General features: G+C 32.3%; 3 protein-coding genes across 4 annotated transcripts; 2 read left to right on the forward strand and 1 right to left on the reverse strand.

Annotated features, from left to right (window-relative positions):
• Positions 1–252: 252 nt before the first annotated feature.
• On the forward strand, positions 253–2,928 carry LOC124945432. Its single transcript, XM_047485875.1, has 2 exons — positions 253–378; positions 612–2,928. Exons 1-2 carry the CDS (start codon positions 314–316, stop codon positions 2,551–2,553), a joined length of 2,007 nt encoding a protein of 668 aa, XP_047341831.1. The 5' UTR covers positions 253–313; the 3' UTR covers positions 2,554–2,928.
• Positions 2,929–2,960: 32 nt separating this feature from the next.
• On the reverse strand, positions 2,961–10,166 carry LOC124945431 (probable alpha-mannosidase At5g13980). 2 transcript variants are annotated; one of them, XM_047485874.1, is made up of 29 exons: positions 9,746–10,166; positions 9,590–9,673; positions 9,390–9,478; positions 9,084–9,258; positions 8,892–9,011; positions 8,253–8,345; positions 8,092–8,163; positions 7,892–8,005; positions 7,707–7,807; positions 7,425–7,518; positions 7,177–7,344; positions 7,017–7,106; positions 6,845–6,910; positions 6,700–6,756; positions 6,338–6,557; positions 6,106–6,239; positions 5,957–6,031; positions 5,831–5,890; positions 5,403–5,474; positions 5,257–5,304; positions 5,069–5,188; positions 4,930–4,995; positions 4,732–4,844; positions 4,567–4,651; positions 4,175–4,288; positions 4,015–4,110; positions 3,888–3,935; positions 3,727–3,795; positions 2,961–3,345 (listed from the first exon to the last, which is right to left on the reverse strand). In XM_047485874.1, exons 1-29 carry the CDS (start codon positions 9,941–9,943, stop codon positions 3,118–3,120), a joined length of 3,069 nt encoding a protein of 1,022 aa, XP_047341830.1. In that variant the 5' UTR covers positions 9,944–10,166; the 3' UTR covers positions 2,961–3,117. The 2 variants fall into 2 exon arrangements, with proteins under 2 accessions (XP_047341830.1, XP_047341829.1); XM_047485873.1 differs by having other exon boundaries at positions 6,106–6,242; positions 9,746–10,164.
• An 11,982-nt stretch (positions 10,167–22,148) lies between these two features.
• Positions 22,149–24,368, forward strand: LOC124945977 (magnesium protoporphyrin IX methyltransferase, chloroplastic-like). The gene is made up of 2 exons (XM_047486520.1): positions 22,149–22,752; positions 23,772–24,368. Exons 1-2 carry the CDS (start codon positions 22,189–22,191, stop codon positions 24,192–24,194), a joined length of 987 nt encoding a protein of 328 aa, XP_047342476.1. The 5' UTR covers positions 22,149–22,188; the 3' UTR covers positions 24,195–24,368.
• Positions 24,369–25,166: the final 798 nt, after the last annotated feature.

A 25,166-nucleotide genomic window follows, 5' to 3' on the forward strand; every position in this document is an offset into this window, starting at 1 on the left:
GGAATAAGTCCACCAAGCTCTGGGATAGGGCAGCCCACCTCCCTCCAGTTAGTCTATTTCCTCAAAAAAATATAATATATTTATTTAAAATTTATTGATTTTTTAAACATATATATATATTTTTTTTATTTATAGATAAGTTTTTCAATTTTTTTATTTTTTTTTTTTTTTTATTATTTTTCTTGTAAATGTTTGATTTATTGTGCTTTAAATACATTTTTTATAACATTTAGAAGAAAAAAAATCTATACTAAATACTCAAAAAGATAAGGAAAATACACACACTAAGCAGTGCACATGCAAAGCTCTGGCTATGGGGAAATGTAAGAAGCCCAAAATTTCCTCCTTCAAAGATCAACCGGAGGTGCCACAGAATAGGTATTCTTCTTTTTCAAGATTAGGTTAAAAGTGTTACCTTTGTTATCTGGAATGACCGCATTTCAATTTGGGTTATTGTAGTTCAAATCCTTGTTTCTATGAGTCGATTTGGATCGAACTCGAACCATTTCGCTCTCAATCTCTGTCGCCAAATATCAATTTTCTAATCGATTCTACTTATTTGTACTTGGGAAGAAGCCATTGTTATATTTAACTGCTTTATTGTAAGGTAGAAGACCAGTAGAGATGTATTATAACAAAACGGAAGCCCTAAAAGAGAAGGAAGCAGCTGAGAAGATGATTTGCAGTCATGATTATATCAATGCTAGGGAGAGATTACTTCATGCCCAAAAGCTTTTTCCAGGACTTGATCAAATCAATTCAATGCTTACTGTTTGCGATGTTCTGTCAGCTTCTGAGAATAAGATCCCTGGTTATGACATCGATTACTATTGGATTCTTCGACTTATGCCCTCTTCAAGTTCTGAAGACATCAAATTTCGCTATGACAAACTTAACAGTCAGTTGTTTCCTATCAAGAACAAATTCCCAGGAACTGAATTGGCTATTAAATATATACAAGATGCTTTTTTGGTTCTTTCTGATGCTAAAAGGAGATTGGAGTTTAATTTCAAACGGGAAGCTAGTTGGGCTGGTCTTGAATTATGCGATCAACAAGCTTCGTCGTCTAGGAACCAGTTATCAGGTGGTAAACACGCGAAAATAGCACTTCAGGATGTTGTCATTCCATTAAATTTAGAGCTAGTTCATACTGGAGGAGTAGAAGAAGTTACAGTAAAGAAGAATCTCCAACAGGATTTCTACGATTTCGAAAATGACAGAAGAATAGAGCTTTTTGCGACGGGTCAAATATGGGCAACTCGTTATAATAACAACCAATATGCTAAAATCAGTATGGTTTCGAAATCTTCTATCCATGTTGCCTGGTTGAAACCAATTCCTGTAACGAATGACGAGCGAAGATGGTGTGATGCTGGTTTGCCCGTCGCCTGTGGATCCTTCTGTCTGGATCCCGAAACCACGGGTGATATATGTGATTCGAAAACTTTTTTGTGTAAATGCTTGTGGGAACAAGGACCGACGGAAGAACAGTTTGAAATATACCCGAAAAAAGGTGAAATATGGGCTATTTACGAAAGATGGGACCTTAATGAATGGTCGTATAACCCGGAAGCTATAAAAAGTTGCAAGTTCAAATTTGTCGAAATCCTGTATGATTACTCGAGATATTTAGGTGTAGACGTTGCCTGTTTGTCTAAAGTAGACGGTTTTATGAGCGTTTTCGAGAGAATATCCGATGGTGATAGTCACATCTCCCCCAGTGAACAGTACTTGTTTTCGCACAAGATCCCGGCTTTTAGATTTAAAGGTGGAGAAATTTGTGGAGTGGTTGATGGCATGATCCAGCTTGAGCTTGAGAATGCCGCTGAACCTGAAAGCGTTGTAGAACAGTTAACTATCCCGGTTCCAAATCTTAATGGCCAAAGATCGGCAGATTCAAGATCGTCGCAGAAAAGCCTTGTTAAAGGTGAGGTTTGGGCGATTTATCAAGGGAAAGATTCAATGCCTCGACGGTATGTAAGAATAAACACGAATTCGAATTCGGGTAATCAAGTAGATGTAACATTTTTAGAACACGAAGCGATTCTTGATCACGAAATGACCTGGAATGAGGAAAGTGTTCCGATCGCTTGTGGTATGTATTCGGCTAGTGGGAACAACAAAACCCTAAAAATATCGCGATTCTCCCATTTGGTAAGATGTCAATTCAGCACAATAAAGTCTGTTTACAGGATTTACCCGATGAAAGGTGAAATATGGGGAATGTATAAGAATTGGAAGCAAAATTGGAATCTTCAAGATTATAAAAACTGTCGATACGAAATAGTGGAGATTCTTTCGTCATTATCTGAAGGAAGTGGAATAATGGTGGCAAAATTGGCGGAGGTTAAAGGTTGTTTGACGTTTTTTCAAAGGGTGAAGAACAATGGCTATGATCTCACCCGTGTAGTTACAAAGGCGGAGATTCATAGCTTTTCTCATCGAATTCCATCGTTTAGGGTTCCTGGAATCCAACTCTATGGCATTCCTGAAAGTTCTTACCATTTGGAACCTAATGCTTTGCCTCATAATAAGGAAGTATTACTTACTTAATAATCAACAGTCTGAACTTTCAACGCAGGCTCTGCAGATGGAAGAAAATAACTGCCATCTTCTTCCAAATTAGAACATCATGGATTAATGGAACGAAGATTCATTGAATCATGTCCTTTCTGAACGTTTTAAGTTAAAATTTGATATCGTACTAACTTTCTACAATTTTTATAACATGTAGTGGTCGAATTTTTTTTTTCAGATTTTGATATAATTCTTTAGGTTCAATCCCGAGAAATGCAATTTTGATAGGCTTTGTTCATGTAATTCAGTATATCATCTTAACTTCTGAAAGAGATTTTACCCATTTCAACAAACTCATTTGATTAAAAAGAACAGAAACATTCAGTCTCACTACATTCTTACTGAACAAACACACTAAAAAACGGCTATTAAAAAAGTCACCACTCATTTTTTTGTGTCAAATTGAGGAAAACCGAGATAATCTCTTATTAGCGTGGGAAGACTGATGAACTGAAAAACCGCCAACTACCTAAACCATATTCCAAAAACTATTATCAGTACTATAAAATTAAGAATCAATAATCTAAGAGATACTTACACTTACTTCACAGCTATCCCTGGCTCTTCACGATGATCAAGGTCAACAAGAAATGTTCGGATCTCCATGGGATAAAGTTCAACCACAAGCTCCTCCGAATCTAAGGGGCTTCCTCTTGATATTCCGACATTGCCATCTTTAGAACCTTCTACTTTCCAAACTAATCTATTCTTTAACATTTCATCCCTTTCTTGATTGCCCGATAAACTCATCTCTTTCACATCACTTATCTAGAAGAAGAAGAAACATGAGCAAACAATGAGAATATATACAAGAAAATAAGCCAAATAACCCTTTATCCCATTACTTTACTTTTTGTATTCAGTAGGTTATTTGAAAATTGAGTTATTTGGGTAAAACGTTAAGGATAAAAGTATATAATAAATATTTTTAGAAAAGTAGAGAAATGGTATTTAGTTGATTATTTGAATTTTCTCAAACAATTATTTTTTTTACAACATTTTAAATATAAAGAATGAACTATGTTTTAGGCATTTAACACAAATAAACCACTTTTAAATCAATTAAGTTTTTCTTCTTCTAAAACATCAGATTATTTCACAAAAAAATCCTACATAAAAAAAGCTTCAAGGGAGTTAATACGATTTCACCTGTCTTCCTTGAAACAAGTTTTTAAGTTCTACGGTTGCCTTGACTGAGAGATCCTTGTCCTCGCCAACCTACAAAGCAGATACAAATGATATAAGAAAAAATATATACATGTGTCCTTCAAAGGAATACCCGTAAGAAATTGTCAATGTGGTTAAAAAACCTCGTATAAGTGTGCCAAGCGGAGGAGAACCTTTTCATCTTCAAGTTCCTATTACTTCAAAGCTGGCATTTTAATAAATACTGCAAATTGACAATTTTTTTCACGACGATATGCAAAAAGAGATGACCTGAAGGGTAATTAGCGCAACATTCTCGGGCAAACTATAGGATGATTCGAAGCCTGAAAATATAGGTTTTTGAAGATCTATACCTTTATTACCATCCTGCAAATAGTCACGATGATTCAGAAAAATAAATAAAATAAATATAAACGGTTCTTTATCACACCTGCTCTGCAAAGGCTAGAAGAAGTGGAGAATAAAGCTCTTGACCATAAGACCTACGCCACTTAGCTGCTCCTCCACCAAGAGGGTCAATTCTTGCATAATATTTTCCTTGAACCTAACCAAAAAAATGCTAGTAACTGATACTGACAACAACTTCATATGTAAACACTTTTGTATGCAGATGAATTTCTTGGCATAAAAGGTGTGACTCTACTTGCATAAACCAAAAATCAATAAACCTTCAAACGCATTTTCACTTATTCAACCAAAAATCAATAAACCATCAACACCAGACTCTTTTCACTTGTGGGTTATGCAAAATTAAGTTGAAATTGGACACTTTTGTGTTTCAGAATGTCAAAAGGCTGATGGACTATATAGACGTGTTCTTACAGTCAAGCCATAACATTCATCGAGAGCGCAGACCGTTTCATTAAGTGCCTCTGCTACACCTCTAGAATCATCATGTAACAACCTCCTGCATAGAAACACAAAGCCCATTTGAAATCAAACTCGAAAAAACTAAAACTGCAACTAATTCTGAATCTCATTTGATACCTATGAAGCATCAACTCCAATTGCCCATCCTCAATGCTAGAACCCCCAACAGATCTATCCACCAAAATCGACAATTCATTGTTGTCATCTTTTGAGTAAATACCAAGGTTTATCTGAAGATTGAAGATTGCTATGTCATTTATAAGTATTGATACAAAGATTTTAATTTTCCATAAATTATTAATTCTTTATTCTTACAGGATAATAGTTTCCGGCAATAGGTTGATCTACTTTAATGGTCCAATCAGCTCTGTAATCCCGAACCTGCATTCAATAAACATGTTCCATATTTAGGAAGATGGTGGATATAGAAGAAGAAAGAGAGATCAAATCATACCCGTTTCATGAAATCACGTCCACTAGAGTCTGTGTAAAATATTTTATTGGTTTTCAGCGTAGTTGAGATCTGAGTTGCAACTTCTTTACCAATTCCGTCATCAATAGGTATAGGACCAACCTGCAATCTCGATATATTATTAAAAGAAACATGTGAAAGCCAGAAATATCTAGTCTTGAGAAAACTACCGTAAACTCAAATTCAGCATGATCCTTGTCCTTGTACACTCTTGTAATCTGTTTTAGGTGCAACAATAAGCTTTAGAAGATTTGACAACAAATCAGTGATCAAGTAGTTGATTCCAAAGATGGTTTGAGAAGGGAAGGTTAGAAACCTGATAAATCCATGAATTTATCCGTTGGTGAACTTCATCGTATAAGGGTCCTCGATAAACATTAAGTGAGATCTGCAGTTTGGAATAGCTCACTAGTCACTGCATCAATGCTTTTAGGCACCATAGCAAAAACTAAATGCTGCTTAATTGAGCCTATTTTGAAAGCTGGTTTATGTCACAATTCCGATCCAATTGAAAAATCGCCAAAAGTTAAAATTGAAAGTGTTCTTTTTTTTCCATCTAGTATAATAGAATTTATAGACCGGGATCAAGATTATAGTGTGATTTTTTTTTACTTCATTTGATATACAAATTATTTTTAATCATGATTCAAATAATATTGTCATTTTTTGTTTCATTATTGGTATACCTTTTTTTCTGGATGAAATTATTTTTACATCATGATTTAATGCAAACATAACAAATACCTTCTTCTTTTCCAAGACAGGATATGTACCATTTGGTCTGAATACATATGCTCCCGAAGCCTTCAACAACAACAAAAATTGTATAAACGTATTTCTAGAAAGAAAAAAATAACAAGATTTAGATACCTGAAAGTATTCATGATCTTGGCTTCCATCATAGGAAGAATAAAATTTGTAAGATTGTTTAATAGTTTCATTCACCTATAAGAATTTCGACAAACATAAATATATCATGAAAATAGTCTCAGATTCAAACTCGTTCTCGAAGGACATACCAATGTTTCTTTATTTATATACTGAGAAAGTCCTCCATCAGCTGAATAAACAAGTTTAAGAGCTCCGGGTCCTACTTCTACCGTTTCGTTCTGACTTCCGATTAACTTGTAAGGTTTTTTCTTTGCTAAACGAGTTGCTGCATAGTTACAAACAGAAGAAAAAAATGATTGTTTTTTTAAGGTTCACAATCTTTGAATAAATATTACCAATAGAACTAGATAGAAAACCGACATGTCCCTTTAGAACTTGTGATCGTGTATGTGTTGAAGCCGAGAGGAGGAACTGTGGCTTTAAACGCAAGCCAGTATTTTGGCGTTACACTCGGAGATTCTCCAACATAAGCAGCCGCATAATAGTTTCTCAATCGCAAAGCAGTATTGACTAGAGGTACAAACTGTGATTCAACTTCTTTTCCGGTAGAATCTTGAACAATGACATTATCACTGATAACCTGCAGTTCAAGTCATAACTCCTAGTGAAAAAAAAAAGTCCAAAAAGAAGGTACAATAATCCGTGGGCGATGGATGTTTTCATCTTTCTAAAGAAATAAAGTTTATGGTAATTTTGAACATAAAGGTTTGAACTGAACTTACTGGGATCTTGACAATATCCTCTCTTTTCCAGCCAAGAGGATTATAGACCACAACAGTCTACATACAAAAAGGCTATTCAATTACCCAAATATATTCAAAAGGAAGTTATTACAAATATCAAGACAGTGACAGAATTTATACTTACCAATTTTTTTCCATGAGATATATTAACCTCAGTTGCAGGACAATAACTTATATTCAGAAGAGGACACTGAGACGAGAAAGTAGATGATATCATAACAATGTAACCAGATCTAAATTAAAACTCAAAATTTATCCTTTCTAACAATAGATTAGTTTATCCTTTCTAAATTTACCTCTTGAAATTCAGTAGCCAAAGCCTTGTAACCAGATCTTGGTGCTGACTCCGTTAGACGAGCAAATGAAGCTGCAACAACTTCCTTGGCCTTATAACAAAACAACATACAGTTAATATCAAGATTCTATATAAGAAATAAATTGTGTAAAAATTTCCACCTCTTTATAACCAATATAAAGCCGCTTTGAATAATCATTGGCCACATGCTGCTTGGAAGTACCGCTAACAGCATCATGATGTTGTGCAATCGCCAATGCATCAGCCAAACTGTCTGTAGCTGATTTAGTTTTACTTCTTCCTATAAAGAACTCTAATTGTCTTGCAGCCTATTATATAGGAAACCAAAATAAATAATCTACATTGGTCCAAAATAAAAATAAAAATACCAAAATCAGTTATTTCATACCAAGTAGTAGGCACTCATAACCCTAACATAACCTTTTAGACCAGGCCTGCTAGTGAAATACCCGGTCCAATAAGCATTTACGCGGTCTGCATACCTGGTAAAACGTAAACGAGCTATAAACTTCCTGCAGATATACAAGATTTGGCCCCATTTGGATTGGATTCTGATACAATACGTTTGAAAAGTTTCAAATTTATTGGTTGTTTCTCATCAGGATCAAAAAATTATAAGTATTTCCAAATGGGGCCAATTGTTCATAATGTTTTTCGAGATCTAACTCACGGAAAGTAGTCATCAGTCTTTAGTGGCCAATATTCATTCGCTGCGTGTTTTGCATCTGTGTATATTGAAGGAGTTGAATATAGTGCATTGATACGTCCATCCTATACGCATCTTTTCTTTTAAACAAAAATTGGCACAATTTTGAATAATTAAGATAATAAAGTATAATTCTGTAAAATACTCACCTGATTAACATAGTGAATTAGCTTGTCCATATTCCGGAACCACGTGGTAGCGTATTGGTATTGGAAATCGGTTCCCATTGTCCACATGATATGATTTGTGCGAGTTATGTTAGCCTATAGCACAAAATAAAATAAAAAGAAATACTAAGCCTCATATAGATGTGTTTTAAGCAGCAAATCAATGAACTAACCCAACTTACTTGTGCTAAAGCAGCAGCAACAAAATCATCAACTTGTTTTTGGACATTATAATCAAACAAATCGATATCATCCTACAAGAAAACATATTCATAAACGCTCATAAACCATAAAAAGAAAAAGTTATAGTAGAACCAGTCATTGTTTATTTCAAAGATTTTACCTGGACAATGCGAATATCACGAGAACCATCATTTACTTCATAGTAGAAACCACTTGGAGGTTCATAATTTGAAGGGAACGCGCCAGCAAATATCTACCAACAAACGAAATGTTGAAAAAACCTATAAGTTGCTGACCTAAAATGTTGGAAAGTGGTTTGGTCAAGTAAAATTGCCTCAAAATTTCAGTTTATTGAGTGAATAGCTTTCCATGGGAGGCTAAATGACAATGGACAAAATTAGCTAATTCAAGGTTATTCCGGATGAATCTTACCCATTATGCATAATTGAACCAAAAACAATTTGCTTGTACATTATCAAAATCCATTTGGGAAAGACTCAACAAGTGAATGAGGAAATAAGGTTATCCCTGTAAACTGGAGTAGTGTTAAGGAATGAGTTATTAAGAAGATAAATGACAAAGGGCTTTTTTCAAACATCCTCAAATGTTCAATTGCAGTTGCTATCTGTGAAATTTGGAAGGAATTGAATACAAATTGTGCAATTCAAAGCCAAAATTGGGGAAAAGTTCAAACTCTTACAAAAATTGACTCCTGTGCTTGGGATTGGAAATTGGATAGATAAAAAATCTCGAGTGATCACTAATTTTGATTTTCAAAAAAAATCTATAAGTTACTGACCTGTGCAGATGAGCCAAGGCTTTTAGAACCTTGCCAGACAACTTCCAGACTCTTATCAACATAACGTTTGGCTCTATCCTGGTAATCTATCCTCCCAAAGAACAGAGAATCAAAGCCAACCTATATAAAAATGAAACGTACCCATCAAAACTAGTAATAAAAACATCAAAAGAAGAAACACTAAAACACAACCTCGGCTCCCAAAAGGTAAGCTTGAACAGCAGAATGCCCAAACGGATCAATCTGCCAACCAATTCTCGGAGCTAAATCAAACTCTTGTTTTATAAACCTATGTCCAAGTGTTGTCTGATCTATCATGTCAATATAATGAGGAGCCGCCTCATCATGCATACACATTCCACCATTTCTGCAACCAACAATCTCACCACTTAGAAATTACAGAATTCTATACATTTTCCAGTACTATTATCATTAATCCCATCAATTATATCAATAACATAACAAAAGAATAAGGTAAGATCTTTGATAACTCCATACATAAATTCTAACTGCCCCGAACTGATAAATTGTTTCGTTATGCTTTGAATTGCCTGGCTCTGTTGCCTCCACCAACGCTGGAAAAACGCCTGAACTATTCGAATTCCAATGTCAACTCCTATGCAGAATCTTTCTAAAGTGTTTGATTAATTGCAAGTAAATATAGAAGAAAACAAAAACCCATATAAAAAATTGCCTGCCTGCTCAACATATATGAATTTCCTATTCTTATCAGCCAACAAAGCTGGGATTAAGGAATCCAAAATATCTTGAACACATGCCGCCTGCACAAATGTAAAGCATCATCAGAAAATGGAGAATGAAAGAGACAGTAAGATGGGTGGATAGAGAAGAACCTGAATTGTTCCGTTGGTGCCAACATAGTACTGATCAACTGTCTTCAACCATCCGACATCATCGTGAGAATGAGCAACTAAGTGGACATTTAACTTCCCAGGAACAATTTCAGCCGAAGTATCATATTCCATGTACTTTGATTCCACAGTCTGAAGAACAATCGCTATCAGGAACAGCAATGAAGTAACAATCGCCATTTTGAAGCGGCGAACTTTGACCGAGCTTGATTGTGATTAAAATTGAATCAAATAGGAAGAGAAATCATTTGGGTCGAGTAAATGATTCGATTAAGATACAAGAATATCCCACTAACAGACTACTTTATTCAGTGTCACGGATTTGTTGATGGGTTGCAGTGAAGAAGATTGGAATCAAGTGACCGATGTGGAAAACGAACTTTCTGGGTGGATTGTTTTGTAGTGTTAGCTCAATCACGACAGCCAAAGATGGAATCTTTTGATAAAGCAGACAAAAGTTATCTTATCCATTTTCTTCAACTTTATACTTATTAAATTGCTTTTAATCCCTCATTTATAACTTTAAATTACTTCTAACCCCTCATTTATAACATTTTTTAATTCCTTGTTGGTATCGTTAGTTAAAATTAATTATTAATATGACTTTCGAAGTATTAAAGTTATTAATATGATCTCTCACATTCTTTAGGAAATTTTTTCGATTTTATTATCATTTTAAAATTTTGTGTATGACTTTTTTCTTTTAAAATACTTTTATCTAAATAAAAAACATTTTTAGTAAACTAATTTATAATATAAATAATCTAATTTTGAAAACTCATAACTCTAATGTTTTAATGATTATGAGTTCAAATTTTTACCCTTAATATAAGTTAAAATTATATTTATGAGTTTTTAGTGTTAAATGAATGCAAGACAAAAATTATTTTAGAATTATCTTTCCTTCTTTGGAATGGATGCAATTGACTTGTACTAACATTGCTTTTCTTATACTCTACATATTACTTATGAACCTTTTTTTTTATACTTTATACATTATTTATTATCAATTTTTGTTTTATTTACACTCAATGTATTTTATATATCACATATCTCTTATGTAATCATAAGTCATATGTAAATAATATTATCACTCTTTACTCTCAAGAGCTCAACATTCTATTGGTGTCTCGATAAATTTCTGTCCAAAAAATTTTTATTTTTCACTTTCATTCAGCGACACTTCGGCGATTCAAATATATCTCGTTGTCATCAAATATTCAGCGACACTCTAACGATTCAAAGTCAACTCACTGTCATCAATATCCAACGATATTCCAACGATTCAAAGTCACTCGCTGAAGTTAAAAAATGTCATCAACACTTCATCCCCTCGACAACATCTTCTCCGCAACTCACTTTGGCGACACAATCAATTTCAGCTGCCCCAAATCGTTTAACGTTCACTTAGGTACATGTAACCCAAAAGATTGGATTGTCGATTTAGGGGCATCGGAGCAAATGACGGGGAATGTATCTCTGCTACATAATTTTTATATACAAAATCATTTATCCATCGTTCGTGTGGCTAACGGTGCATCCGCAAAAGTTCTAGTAACTGGATCAGCTTACGTAACACCTAACATTTGTTTTAAAGATGTTCTTTATGTTCCAAATCTTGACTACAATCTATTGTCAATTAGAAAGATTTGTCAGGATTTAAAATGTCTTACCAATTAAATTATATCCAAATAGTTGTGAATTTCAGAATACATGAACGGGGAGGATGATTGAAAATGCTAAGTTGTGTTCGGGACTCTACATCTTGCAACATTACCCACATATAGAGAAGGTTTCAGGTTATTCAACTTTTCTCTCAAACAAACGTGCCAAAATAATGTTTTGGCATCGTAGACTTGGACATCTCAACTTTTTGTATTTGGCTAAAATACTTCCGAACTTATTTATCAATGAAACCACCACTTTTTTCATTGTGACACTTACCAATTTGTCGAACATACTCAATCATTTTACATAAGTGTTGCATATAAATAATCTAAATCATTCTCATTAATTCATATTGACGTGCAGGGACCTGCCCGCACTAAAACTTTAAATGGTAAACGTTGGTTTGTGATCTTTATCGACGATCACACGTCTCACTTGACTCTTCCTAATGAAGGAAAATTTTGAAGTTTGTCAAATTTTCAAAGACTTCTTCATCTTAATCCAAAATCAATTCCAATTCTCCATCAAAGCTTTCAAAACCAATAACGGACGTGAATTCTTTTTTTCAAACCTCGACGACTTTCTAAAATCAAAGAGCATCATTCATCTAAGCTCTTGTGTTGATACTCCCCAACAAAATGCCGTAGCCTAAAAAAACCGTCATCTACTTGAGGTAACTCGATCTCTTCTAATCGATTCAAATGCTCCCAAAATATATTGGGGAGATGCCATATCCATTGCTGCCTACCTCATTAACCGTATGACATCACACATTCTTCAACTCCAAAATCCAATTGAAATTCTCTTAAAAATATTTCCTGATTATAAAATCGCATCCAAACACACTCCCGTAAAAAAATTTGGATGCACATCTTTTGTCCACACTCATAACTACAATCGGGACAAACTCGGCCCTCGAGCTATAAAATGTATATTTCTAGGGAACTCACCAAATCAGAAAGAGTACAAATGCTACTGTCCTTACTCTAAAATGACTTTCTACTCCATGGATGTCTCATTTAGGGCTGAAAACGAGTCGAGTCGAGCTCGAAAAAATTTCAACGGCTCGAACTCGAGCTCGAGCTCGATCGAGTATCAAAATTAAAGCTCGAGCTCGAGCTCAAACTCGAACTCAAAACAAGTACTTGAGCTCGACTCGAACTCGACTCGATTAGCTTGAATTTTACCGAGCTCAAGAGCTCGGCTCGAGCTCGACTCGATTAGTTCGATTTATAGCTCGAGCTCGAGCTCGAACTCGACTCGAAACATACAAAATTAAAACATATCAACTAAATAGTTTCACACTTTCAATATATCAAAAGATCACAACAAAATGAATAAACATATAGAATTATTCATTTCACCTAAAACATAAACATTCCATCAAAATCAAATAGAACACACAACATTACACATTAAAACATTCAACTTAAAACATAACCATTCTAACTAAAAATATCTAAAATCCAAAGTCCAAACATACAATATATTAAATTAGTCCAACATAAAACAACCAAACTTACTTAATCAAAACTCCAAAGTTCCCAACATTCCAAAGTCCAAACTTACTTAATCCAAACTTCCAAAGTCCAAACTAAAAAATAACACCTTATTTGGATTCCGGAAGACAAATTTCTTGATAAGTTTTATCTCTCTGAAAAAAACAATATATAGTTAAATTAATGTTCAAATAATAATATATGTTAACGTAAAATAAAAAAATATTAAATTTCACTTACCCTCGTATTTTTTTTCACTCCATGCAAATGTCGAAGCCAATCTCCTCCACATAGAAGAACTTGCACCGTCTCTGGGGAAAGTGATGAACGATAAGAATCAATGACCCTCGTCCCAGCACTAAATGTTGCTTCGGAAGCTACCGAACTTACTGGAATAGCTAAAATATCAGCGGCCATTTTTGATAACACTGGATATTGTAGTCTATTCATTTTCCACCAATCTAAACATATTTTATATTTAATTAAAGTATTACAATTTTTTATATTATAAATATAAAATATAAAATATAAAATATAAAATATAAATTAAAAAATATATATAAAATATAAAATATAAATTAAATATAAAATATATTAATATAAATTATATATATTCGAGTAGCTCGTCGAGTACTCGAGCCGAGTATATAACTACTCGAACTCGGCTCGATTATATAACGAGTCGAGCTCGAGCATGCTCAAGCTCGAGTTTGACCGAGCTACTCGCGAGCAGCTCACGAGCAGCTCGTCTCATTTTCAGCCCTAGACTCATTCTTTGAAGATTAGCCCTTTACCACCATGTTGAGGGGAGAACCTCAACAATATTCAATATGATGGTCCTCCCCAAAACATCATTCTTTGTACCTTCATATATGTACCCGAATATGTACCTAAAACCACAATATCATCTTCAATCTAAGTTACATCCGAACTTACAATCATTTCTTCACCAACATCACATACATTCATACATGTATCTGAATCTGTAATTGAAACCACAATATCATCTCTAATCTAAGTTACAACCGAACCCACAACCACTTCTTCACCAATCTCACATCCACCTCCTTCAGAAAAAGAGCTAAAAGTCTACATTCGACGAAGAGCACAACTTGCACCCGTTCATAATCCTCCTCAGGACCGAGTCCAATAGAAATTTCAAGTACGATAGTTAATCATGATATTTCTTCTATTGACTTACCCATTGCTCTCAAGAAAGTGTTAGGTCATTCACAAATCACCCAATCTTGAAATTTGTTTATCGGAGTGATACCATACATGCATTGCCGACTACGACAACGTGAAAATACCTACATCCATTCATGAAGTCTTTGAACAACCAGAATGGAAATGTGTCGTCAATGAGGAAATTGAGGCACTTATAAAAAAACATACGTGGTCCCTTTGTGAGCTTCCAAAAGGAAAGAAATTCATCGGATGTAAATGGATCTTCAAGATGAAACATAACTTAGACGGATCGATTAAAAGGTACAAAACTCGTCTAGTCGCCAAAGGATTTTCCCATTCATATGGGATAGATTACTTAGAAACCTTTGCGCATGTTGCCAAACTCAACACCATCCAAATACTTTTATTTCTAACAGCTAACAAAGATTGGGAACTACACCAACTCGACGTAAAAAATGATTTTCTAAATGGAGACATTGAAGAAGAAGTCTACATTAATGTGTCTCCTGGTATTAGTGTTTCACCTAACGGAGTTTGTCAGCTCCATAAATCTCTATATGGTCTCAAACAATCACCAAGGGGCATGGTTCATAATTTTCTCAATCTCCATCATCGAGAATATCTTCTCTGAATGCCAAGTCGACCACACTATGTTTGTCAATATTGCTCCGAATAAAAAGACCACAATCCTCATTTTCTACATTGATGACATCATTATAACCAGGGACGATGAAAAAGAGATTCAAAATTTGAAAAAGTTCATTAGTAGTCGATTCGACACCAAAGATCTCGGACCCCTCAAATTTTTTCTAGGAATGGAAGTTGCTCAATCAAAGAAGGGGATCTCATTATCTCAAAAATGTATATCATAGACCTTCTAAAAAAACCGGCATGCTTGGATGTAGGTCTGTCGACACCCCCATGGATTCAGTTCACAAACTTGGAAATAACAACGACGATACTCCAACTGACAAAGATACCAGCGACTCATGGGACGACTCCTATACTGATCTCACACTCGTCCCGATATTGGCTTCATAGTGAGTATTGTTAGCCAATTCATGAATCGACCTTCCGAAGATCATATGAACGCAGTTTTTAGGATCTTAAGATACCTAAAAGGTTTCTCGAGAAAAGGCCTTCTATTCACAAGTAAAAATGACAAATCAATTAGTGTGTTTACCGATGTCGATTGGGCCGAGGACATCACTGACAGAAAATCTACCTCTAGATATTGTTCATTTGTATTGGACAACCTCGTCACATGGAGAAACAATAAACAATTTGTTGTCGCTCGACGTAGTGCCGAAGTTGAGTATCGTTCTCTTGCACTCATAGTTTGTAAAGGAGTTTGGATACATCATATCCTTGAAGAGTTATGATTTCTTCCTGATTAACCTATTCAAATGATGTATGACAACCAAGTTGCAATCAGTATTACAAAGAATCTGGTTCATCATGATAGAACTAAAGAAATTGATCGTCACTTCATTTCTAAGAACATCAATAAAGGGTTTATTATACCCTTTACATTATATCACGCAATCAGGTGGCTGACACACTCATCAAAGTTCTTCCCAAATTGAATTTTGAGGAACTATGTGGCAAGTTGTGCACTTTCAACATCTACTACCCAACTTGAGGGAGAATATAGAATTATCTCTCCATCTTCATTGGAATTAATGCAATTACTTGAACCCGTTCCGGTCCTACCCACCTTTCAAAAAAATTTCTCAAACTAACAACATTTTCATTCATTTTTCCAAACTACACACCTTCTCTCTCTATATTATTAATTAGCTCATTAATTAATTAACTTACTTTATCTCTCTTAACCCATTAATTAACACACCTCTCTCCCTCTCTAAATTCATTAATTAACTCTCTCTTAACCCATTAATTAACACACCTCTCTCCCTCTCTAAACTCATTAATTAACTCTCTCTTGTAACTATTAATTAATATCATCTCTCTCTAAACTATTAATTAATCTTTTTTTATCTCAATTAATTAATTAAAATATATTATATAAATATTAAAATAAAATAACACATATATTTTATTTTTATTTAAATTTATAAATATAATATATATAGTTAAAATTAAATACACTAAATTAAATAATTTAAATAACTATTATAAATTAAAATAAAATAGAATGCATTACATAAACGGAACTTGAAATAAAATACATTACATAAACATTACATCACAATAAAATACATAACAAAAACATTACAATAAAACAAAATTCATAATAAATATTAATCACGTTCAGTACATCGCGAACTCCGTCTTGTATATCCTTCTTGTCCGCATCGTCCACAAACTCTCACATTTCTAGTGGAATCTTTCGCAACTATATTTCGGCATCAAGATTAATCTCCTTAATTTGTGTCATTGCTGCTTCGAATTTTCATACCTAAGAAGTACTTTCGGCCATCCAACAGAGCATCTTCAAATATACGTCTGGAAAAGTTGAACATAAATTATTGCGTAAATGCAACAAATAAAATCGATGTATACCCCACTCATGGGTGAAACCACTTTCTACCATTTTCATGACTTCAATAATTCCTGCACGTCGGTCAGAAATAATGCATACACCCTTTCTATTTTGACAAACATATAGTCGGAGATGATGTAGAAACCAAGACCAATTGGCGGTCGTCTCTTCATGAACTAAGGCATATGCAATGGGATATTGTTGATTATTTGAATCAGAACCCATTGCAATCAATAATTTTCAATTGTATTTTCTTTTTAGAAAAGTACCATCGATGTTAATAACAGGCGGAGCATGTGCCACCCGTCAATCATTGGTTTAAATCCCCACCAAATACGTTTGCACACATTGTACCATGAGCTTCAGCATCAATGAAAGCAATTGTGCTTGGATTAAAATGCATCAAAGCACTAAAAAATGTAGAAAGTTTAGCGTAAGAAGTCATCTAATCTCCATAAACATCTAATATTGCCTTGTGCTTTCCGATCCATGCTTTCTTGTAACTAACATGATAGTTGTACATAGATGTAATTTGATTTCGGATGTTGCTTACTTTTAAATAAGAACTATATGTAACATGGCATAAATATAGGAAAATAATTTATAATATGACATAAAATAAATAAATTTATAAGTAATATAAATTATTCAATATATTTACTTGTAGTTTTATTACATCTGCAATCATCTAGACGTTAGTTTCTTATGATCTCGTTCTATTGTCATTAATAAACAAGTGCGTTCATCAAGTAGTACTTTAGTGGTTACAAACAACCCATATTTATTTGATTTCATCACTTGAATTCTTCATGGACAATCTTTCACAATACATGATGCCTCATATCGTGTTGTATCACTTTTCACAACATGAAAATTTCTAGAACTTTGTATGTGATATTCTTTTACCGCACTTATTGCATATTGTTTATCTGTAAAAGATTGACTTTCAAATAAATTATAATTGAGTGGACCGATGTTTGAACAATTACCTAAATTAACATTAATTTCTTCATTTTCAAACCAAGGAGCAGTTGGAATATGTTCATCATTGTTAGTGCTATGATTTAAGTCATCTTGCTCTATATTGTGTATTTCATCGCATTCAGATTCATCACTTTCTAACTCATTTTCATGATTTTGATTTTGATCAACATCAACACTACTTAAGTTGTATATTTCATTTGATCTTTCAACTTCGTTGAGAGAATTATCCATTTGTCACAAATAAAAATAAAGTATTAATTATAAATTATAAATACAAAAAACTCAAACTAACATAACTTAAAAAATCTAACCTTGTGAATCTATTTGAATTCTCAATACTATGAGTAGTTATTTATACAAAAATTTAGCACTAACATTAATTATTTGAATTCACATCACTTAAAAGTTATATGAATTATCAACTCAAAAATTGAATTGACAAATCACTATAAAGATAAGATTGAGAAAAGTTGGATTAGCAAATCACTATAAAAGTTGATATGAATCTTAAAAGTTGAATTCACAAATCACTATAAAGATAAAATTGACAAAAGTTGGATTGACATGTCACTATAAAAGTTGATATAAATCTTAAAAGTTTGATTGACAAGTCACTATAAATATAAGATTGACAAAAGTTAGATTAACAATTCACTATAAATATAAGATTAAAAAATTGAATTGAAAAATTAACTTAAAAGTTTATATTAATTATATAAAAAATTTGATTAACAAATCACTATAAATATAATATTGAATTGACAAATCGCTATAAAAGTTAATATGATTTATCTAACTCAAAAATTAGATGACAAGTCATTAAAAAGATAAAACCAATGTTGTAGAAATAAAATTGAATTACAAAGATAAAATATGTATTATTTTAACGTTTATGTAATTTATTCTATTTTAGTGTATAATATTTTATTTTAACATTTATGTAATTTATTTTATTTTAGTGTATAATATTTTAGTTTATATTTTAGTATGTTTAGTTTTAATTATATATTATATATATTATATTTATAAATTTAAATAAAAATAAAATATATGTGTTATTTTATTTTAATATTTATATAATATATTTTAATTACTTGATTGAGATAAAAGAAATTAATTATTAAGTTAATTAATAGTTTAGAGAGAAAATTAATTAATGAGTTTAGAAAGAAAGGGGTTAATTAATGGGACAAGAGATAGTGTTAATTAATGGGTTAATTAATTATGTAGAGAGAGAATGTGAATAGTTTGAGAAAAAGAATGGAAAAGTGAGTTGTTTGGGATTTTTTTAAAGGTGGGTAGGACACTCAACATTTACTTTATTTATACTCTACACATTATTTGTTGTCAGTATTTATTTATTTAAACTATTTACTCTCAAGAGCTCAACATTCTATAATTACATACCATCTTTGATAATATATCGATTAAACAAAAAAAATAAATCTAAACAAGACAATTTGGATTAAATAATGATGACAAATTAAAGGGGTAATATATATAAGGTTCTCAATATATTTAACTAACTTTGAAATATGTCATTATACATCAATTTGTTTCAAATTACTTATATATTTATTTTGGTTTAAATTACTTTTATATATATATATATATATATATATGGCATATTCATTATTCTCAATTCTAGTGCGGGCAAAACTCTTACATTATTAGGTTAGCTCGTCAACGCGAAATGGTGTTTTCATCATTCGACAAGCAGAAAATGTCATTTTTGCAAACTTTATCTCATTTTCCAAAAAATGTAATTATTAGGGTCATTTCGTAAAATTCCCCAAGATTGAAGGGCTGAAGAAGGAAACATAAAGAGAAAAGAGGAAGATGAAAAGGAAAGTGGAGCATATTGAATCAGATAATCCTAAACTAGGTCTCATTTAAGTTCTTGTATCAAATTATGCTAGGATAACCTAAATCATGTATAGGATTTGGGAAGAATTTTGAGAATTCCTAGTTTTTCTAATTGATGTATTATTGGTATACTAATGATAATTAATTTGGCTTTGAAAGATGATTAAATTATGTTTGATTCTTGTTTAACTTTTGATTTATTTGTTCAAATCAACTGAAAGTCTGTGAAAGTTGAGTTTGTTGTTTAGGATTGTGTGAAAATCTAGATAGATTGGAAGAGTTTGGTGAAAACAAAAGGTTTGATAGATTCTAAAATCTGAAATTTCAGAATCTCTTAGACTCCCTTGAAATAGGAATAGTTTTTAAATGATTAAGAACTAAAATTTCCAATCTAAACCTAAATTTAGAAAAATCTCTTCTTAGCAACTTTCGTGTTTTGAAACCGTTCACTCGGATGTTCAGAAAATAGTTTATGCCTTGATTTGCAATTCTATTTAGAAATTCTTTTGAGCTTGAGTTTTCTTAATTTTATTGTAGACCTCATAATTAGGTTATGTTTTGGACCATGAAAAGCATTTTGGCATTTGGATCCAAAGAGATTTAAAAAATGAACAAAACAGGTTGCAACCCTATTCTTGGGCAGCCTGTTGTTCACTTTTGTAAAAGTCCAAAACCTACTTAAATCAATTCATTTTAAGTTGAGAATCTTTCAAATGATACTTAAGACATCAATGTAGATTTAGAAAAGTGATTTAGAAGTCTAATCAAAAACTGTTTTTTAGAAGTTTTCTTAAAAATGATTTTGGTTACTTTCATTTTTACATGTTCTAAACACTTTGATTTTAATTAAATAAATAAAGTAAACTTGATATCTTATCATGTTCAGGATTAAATTCCAAGTTATACATTATGAGAATCAAACTCCCAAACTGAATAAGGTTATTTAATCACATTTGGTTTATTTTGAACTTTTCTTTTGAAATTGAATTGATTTGTGCCTAAGTGAAATTCAAATGATAAGATTGATTGATTGATAGGATTGTGCTCACTTAGATGAGATGATATTGATGATACGATAAACATTAATGCATGCTATGATCTTATGAATCTTGATTCATGAATGTGCTTAATAGTTATAAGTGTATGAAATTGATGATTATTCATTGCTAGAATATATATATATATATATATATATATATATATAAATTATGATAAACTTATTATTATATTATATTATATTCCTTATAAACTCAATGTAATGTCCATATAATAGACCTAATAACATTCAATACAATAATTTTTTTCATATTCTAACATTCATGATAATTGCTTGCCTAGATTGATTATATGAATTGAGACTTCAATTGCTACTTGAAGTATGCTTAATTGATTGGGTATTCTAAGTTGATGTGTATGATTAATTGAGAACATGAATTATGATTGCATTTGATATAATTGTTCTCTTTATACTTTGCTACTATTATGATGATCATTGATTAAGATTGAGGTAGATAACTAGATTTAAGGTTATGATGACCAAAGGCTAAGTTTAGGATTTATGCCTCCATGACTTGGGAGAACCTCATTTATGAACAAAGTTTGAAGATATATGCTTAAGAGGAGTTCATCATTTAAAGACATCATTAGAAAAGCTTGAAAGAAGACATCATTAGGAAGATTTATAAATCTCGATGATCAATCACTCATTTGGAGTTTCAAAATTGGACACTCATCTTGTTCCTATCTCATTTCGAAACGCATGGTGCTAAACTAAATCTATTTTATTCCATTCCTTCCATTCTTCTTATTCAATCACATTCTTCTTTTTGAGTCCAAAAACCATATAAATAGAAAATGGAAAGGACAATAATACAAAGAACTAGCAAATAAGATTCAAAGTGAGACTTTTGGTGGCCAACATATAGGCCATTTTTAGCTCCGATTAGATTTTATCCGGACTAAAAACTTTTCACAAAATCTACCGTGTTATAATAATAATAGTAATATCAAACAAACAAAATACAAAATGTATATAGTTTATTGTGATCAGAGACGACTCAGGATTCGGTGGGATGAGTTTAAAAAAAAATTAAAGTGGGCTAAAATAAAAAACGAATTTTTTTTTTTGGATAAAACGGATAAATAAAGATAAGTTTTACCATTTGTTTTAATAATTAAATAAATAAAATAGTGAATTCTATTAATTTTTTTTAAATTAGGAGTTAATGTCACATTTTAATTGTAAAAAAAATAAATTTTTTCAGAATGAACTTCAGCCCACTCAAACCCCTATATGGATCCGTCCTTGTGACTATTTCTCTTTAAAGAACTGAAAAAATAAAATAATTTCTCACTTTTATTTCTTTTCTTACTTTATTTTTTTAATTTTTATTTTTTTTAATTTTTTTTTTATTATATGTCATGTCATCCCTCCTCTAACACTTATGTTTTATTTTAGTTACATAAAATTTTTTTTTTTATAGTTATATATTAATAAATTCTGAACAAATTATTTTCCTTCTTAATAAAATGAGAATTTATTATTTACCAGAATATAAACAGATGTGGGTCCGCCTGAATCGCTAGTGACCACCATTTCTATCCATATCCTGGATTGCATTATCATATCTTCTCAAAGAAGTGATTTTTATTTTTATATATATACAAATGGAATTCCTCTATTCACTCTCCTCGCCGGCGGGAGACCGTAAGAAATGTCAATGGCGTGCTCATCGTCTCTATCTTCCCAAATATACTTTCGCGAAACCCACAATTCATACCCTAAATTCTCTCAATCCAAGCTAAACTATCCAAAACGCAGACCCTTAACGATTTCCGCAGTCACAGACGTCGCCGCCGCTGTTCCGTTGGACGGAACAACTCTAGCGGTTGTTGGTGGAGGTTCCGTGGCCGCACTAGCCGCAATTTTGTCCCTATCAGATCCAGAGAAGCGTCGGCAACTTCAGGCGGAGGAAGTCGGTGGTGGGGATAAGGAGGTAGTGAAAGAGTATTTCAATAATACTGGGTTTCAGAGATGGAAGAAGATATATGGGGAGACTGATGATGTGAACAGAGTTCAACTTGATATACGTTTAGGTCATTCGAAGACTGTCGAGAATACTATTATGATGTTGACTGATGAAGGGTCTTTACAAGGTGTAACTGTGTGTGACGCTGGATGTGGAACTGGTTCGTTGTCAATTCCGCTTGCTAAGCTTGGCGCCGTTGTTTTGTCTAGTGATATTTCGGCTGCTATGGTTGCTGAAGCTGAAAGAAAGGTGAGGAATTAACTATTGTCCTTTCAATTCTCTTCTTTATGTTTCTGGACTGAGCTGTAATGGCTGTGTTTATGATTGACAACCAACAAACCTTAAATTCAACTGAAGATAGGACTTTATTAGACATGGGTAATGTCAATTATGAAAAGTCTTAACCATGTTAGGTTTGAAGGTAAAAGTAAGAGCAAAGTGGGTTATTTTGAGTGGAGGAAAACTAGATTTCTTTCTCATTGATTCTAGTGGAGAGCTCACCATGAATAAACTAAAGAACCCAATTTTAGTTGTACACCTAGAGTTTGTTTGTGAAATATCCTGTTTGATATTCCTTTTATAAAAATCCCGATACTCTCGAATAAGCTAGATCGACCTCCCCATTTCAATTGAAGGCGTTTTTAGTTGGAATCGAATTTGAGACATTTGTTCTTTTAGGCAAGAAAGACTCTTTCCACTTGAGCTACTCTAACGAGTTTCTGCCCTTAACTTCTAATGACTTTGAATTGACTTAAGGGTACTTTTATTTATAATTTGAATTGTTAGATTGAAGATTATTTGGATAAAATAAACTACATCAAACAAGTCCCTAGTCCAGATTTGTAGAATGATTCTCAATCACTTATGTATATTTTTTAACATGGTCAAGCTTTATTCTGATGGGATTTTCATTCACCTTATGACTTGTGGATTCTTACGTCTCTATGTTCGATTGGCTGACGAGTGTGAGGCTTGTTGAATGCTTATTTACTTTATCCCCCTTTTTTCCAAATCTTATTGTAACAGGCTTGACCTTTGCTCTGTATTTTCCTTGATTTGGTTTGAACCTCGATGTGGACATTTTGTGTTTTATTCGAACTTTCTTTCTTCTTTGAGATATTGTTTTTTTGAGGTTTTTATTGCATGTACTATTCATTTTTGATTAACTTATACCAACAAATTACACTACTTGTACTATTTTGGTTTGTTTATCGATTGATGCAAATAAGCTAATTCCAAACAACTCTTAATTGCTAAATGTTGTTTAGGCAAAAGAGGAGCTTGTAGACAGCAGCCAAGACAGTCTTTCAGTAGCTCCGGTTCTTCCAAAATTTCAAGTGAAGGATTTGGAGAGCTTAGATGGGAAATATGACACAGTGGTGTGTTTGGATGTATTAATACACTATCCACAAAACAAAGCAGACGGAATGATTGCTCATCTTGCTTCATTAGCAGAGAATCGGTTAATCCTAAGCTTTGCACCAAAAACGTATTATTATGCTTTGTTGAAAAGGATTGGAGAATTGTTCCCTGGACCTTCTAAGGCAACTAGGGCTTATCTTCATTCAGAGGCTGATGTTGAAGCAGCATTGAAGAAGGTAGGATGGAAAATAAGGAAGAAAGGCTTAATCACTACACAATTTTATTTTGCAAGGCTAGTTGAGGCTGTTCCTGTTTCTACTGCTGGTTAGTTATTGAAGGATGTGGCACAAACTCACTAATTTGCAGTTTCATGAAATCATGTTTGTAGAATCGTGCTAGATATAGGTATGTTATGTAGTTAAATTTTTGCTGTAAGAATGACCAGAATTCTCACTTTCCACTATCCTTTGTTTTGAATAGTCGGTTGTGTTTGTATTGTTTGATGTCGTTTCTTCGCAGATCTCGACGACTTTAATTTTAAGGTAAATTTGTTGTAAGAATGTTGATTTTCATTCATGCCAAAATTTTGGAAAACATTAAACATTAAAATTTTAATCATGAACGATTTTACGGTTTAATCTCAAAAAAACAACCGTTGTGTTCGGTTTTACTTATATTATATTAGTAAAGCCTTTTTTTTTATAGTCATTGTTGCCCATGAAGATGGTAGCACTGATGGGCTAAAATAGCCCAAAAAGAAATATAGACCTCTTTATTTAATTAAAATCTTCAACAATAATATAATAATTAAATTAATCTTTTATAAAAAAAAACTACAAATACATAATCTTTCAATTCCAATCAACATAATTGAAAATTCTATTAAATCTCTAAATGTTGAGTTAATATCATTTTCGAGATGGTAAATCAATGATTTTCCCTTATTTACATTGTATATAAGTAAAAGTTAAACTAATTATCATTTACAATAATATTAATCATACTTAATTTTTTTTTATTGATTATGTATCAAATAAAATTTGAATTAACTATTTAAAATACTAAAGAAATAAATAAAATTATTATTATATTAGGGATGTTTATGGCTGGTGATTATAGTTGTATATATTTTTTCTATAAAATAAAGAAGATAATTTTTCTAGTTATTTTGTTCAATTTTATACTATCCTAAAAAAACAAATATATATATATATATATATATAATAATTTTAAAAAATATAAAACTTTTATATATAATCAAATTTAGGAAGAAAAATTACGGATATTTTCGGTATAGGAAA

Source organism: Impatiens glandulifera, chromosome 7 (assembly GCF_907164915.1).
Source record: "Impatiens glandulifera chromosome 7, dImpGla2.1, whole genome shotgun sequence".
Classification (NCBI taxonomy): Eukaryota; Viridiplantae; Streptophyta; class Magnoliopsida; order Ericales; family Balsaminaceae; genus Impatiens; species Impatiens glandulifera.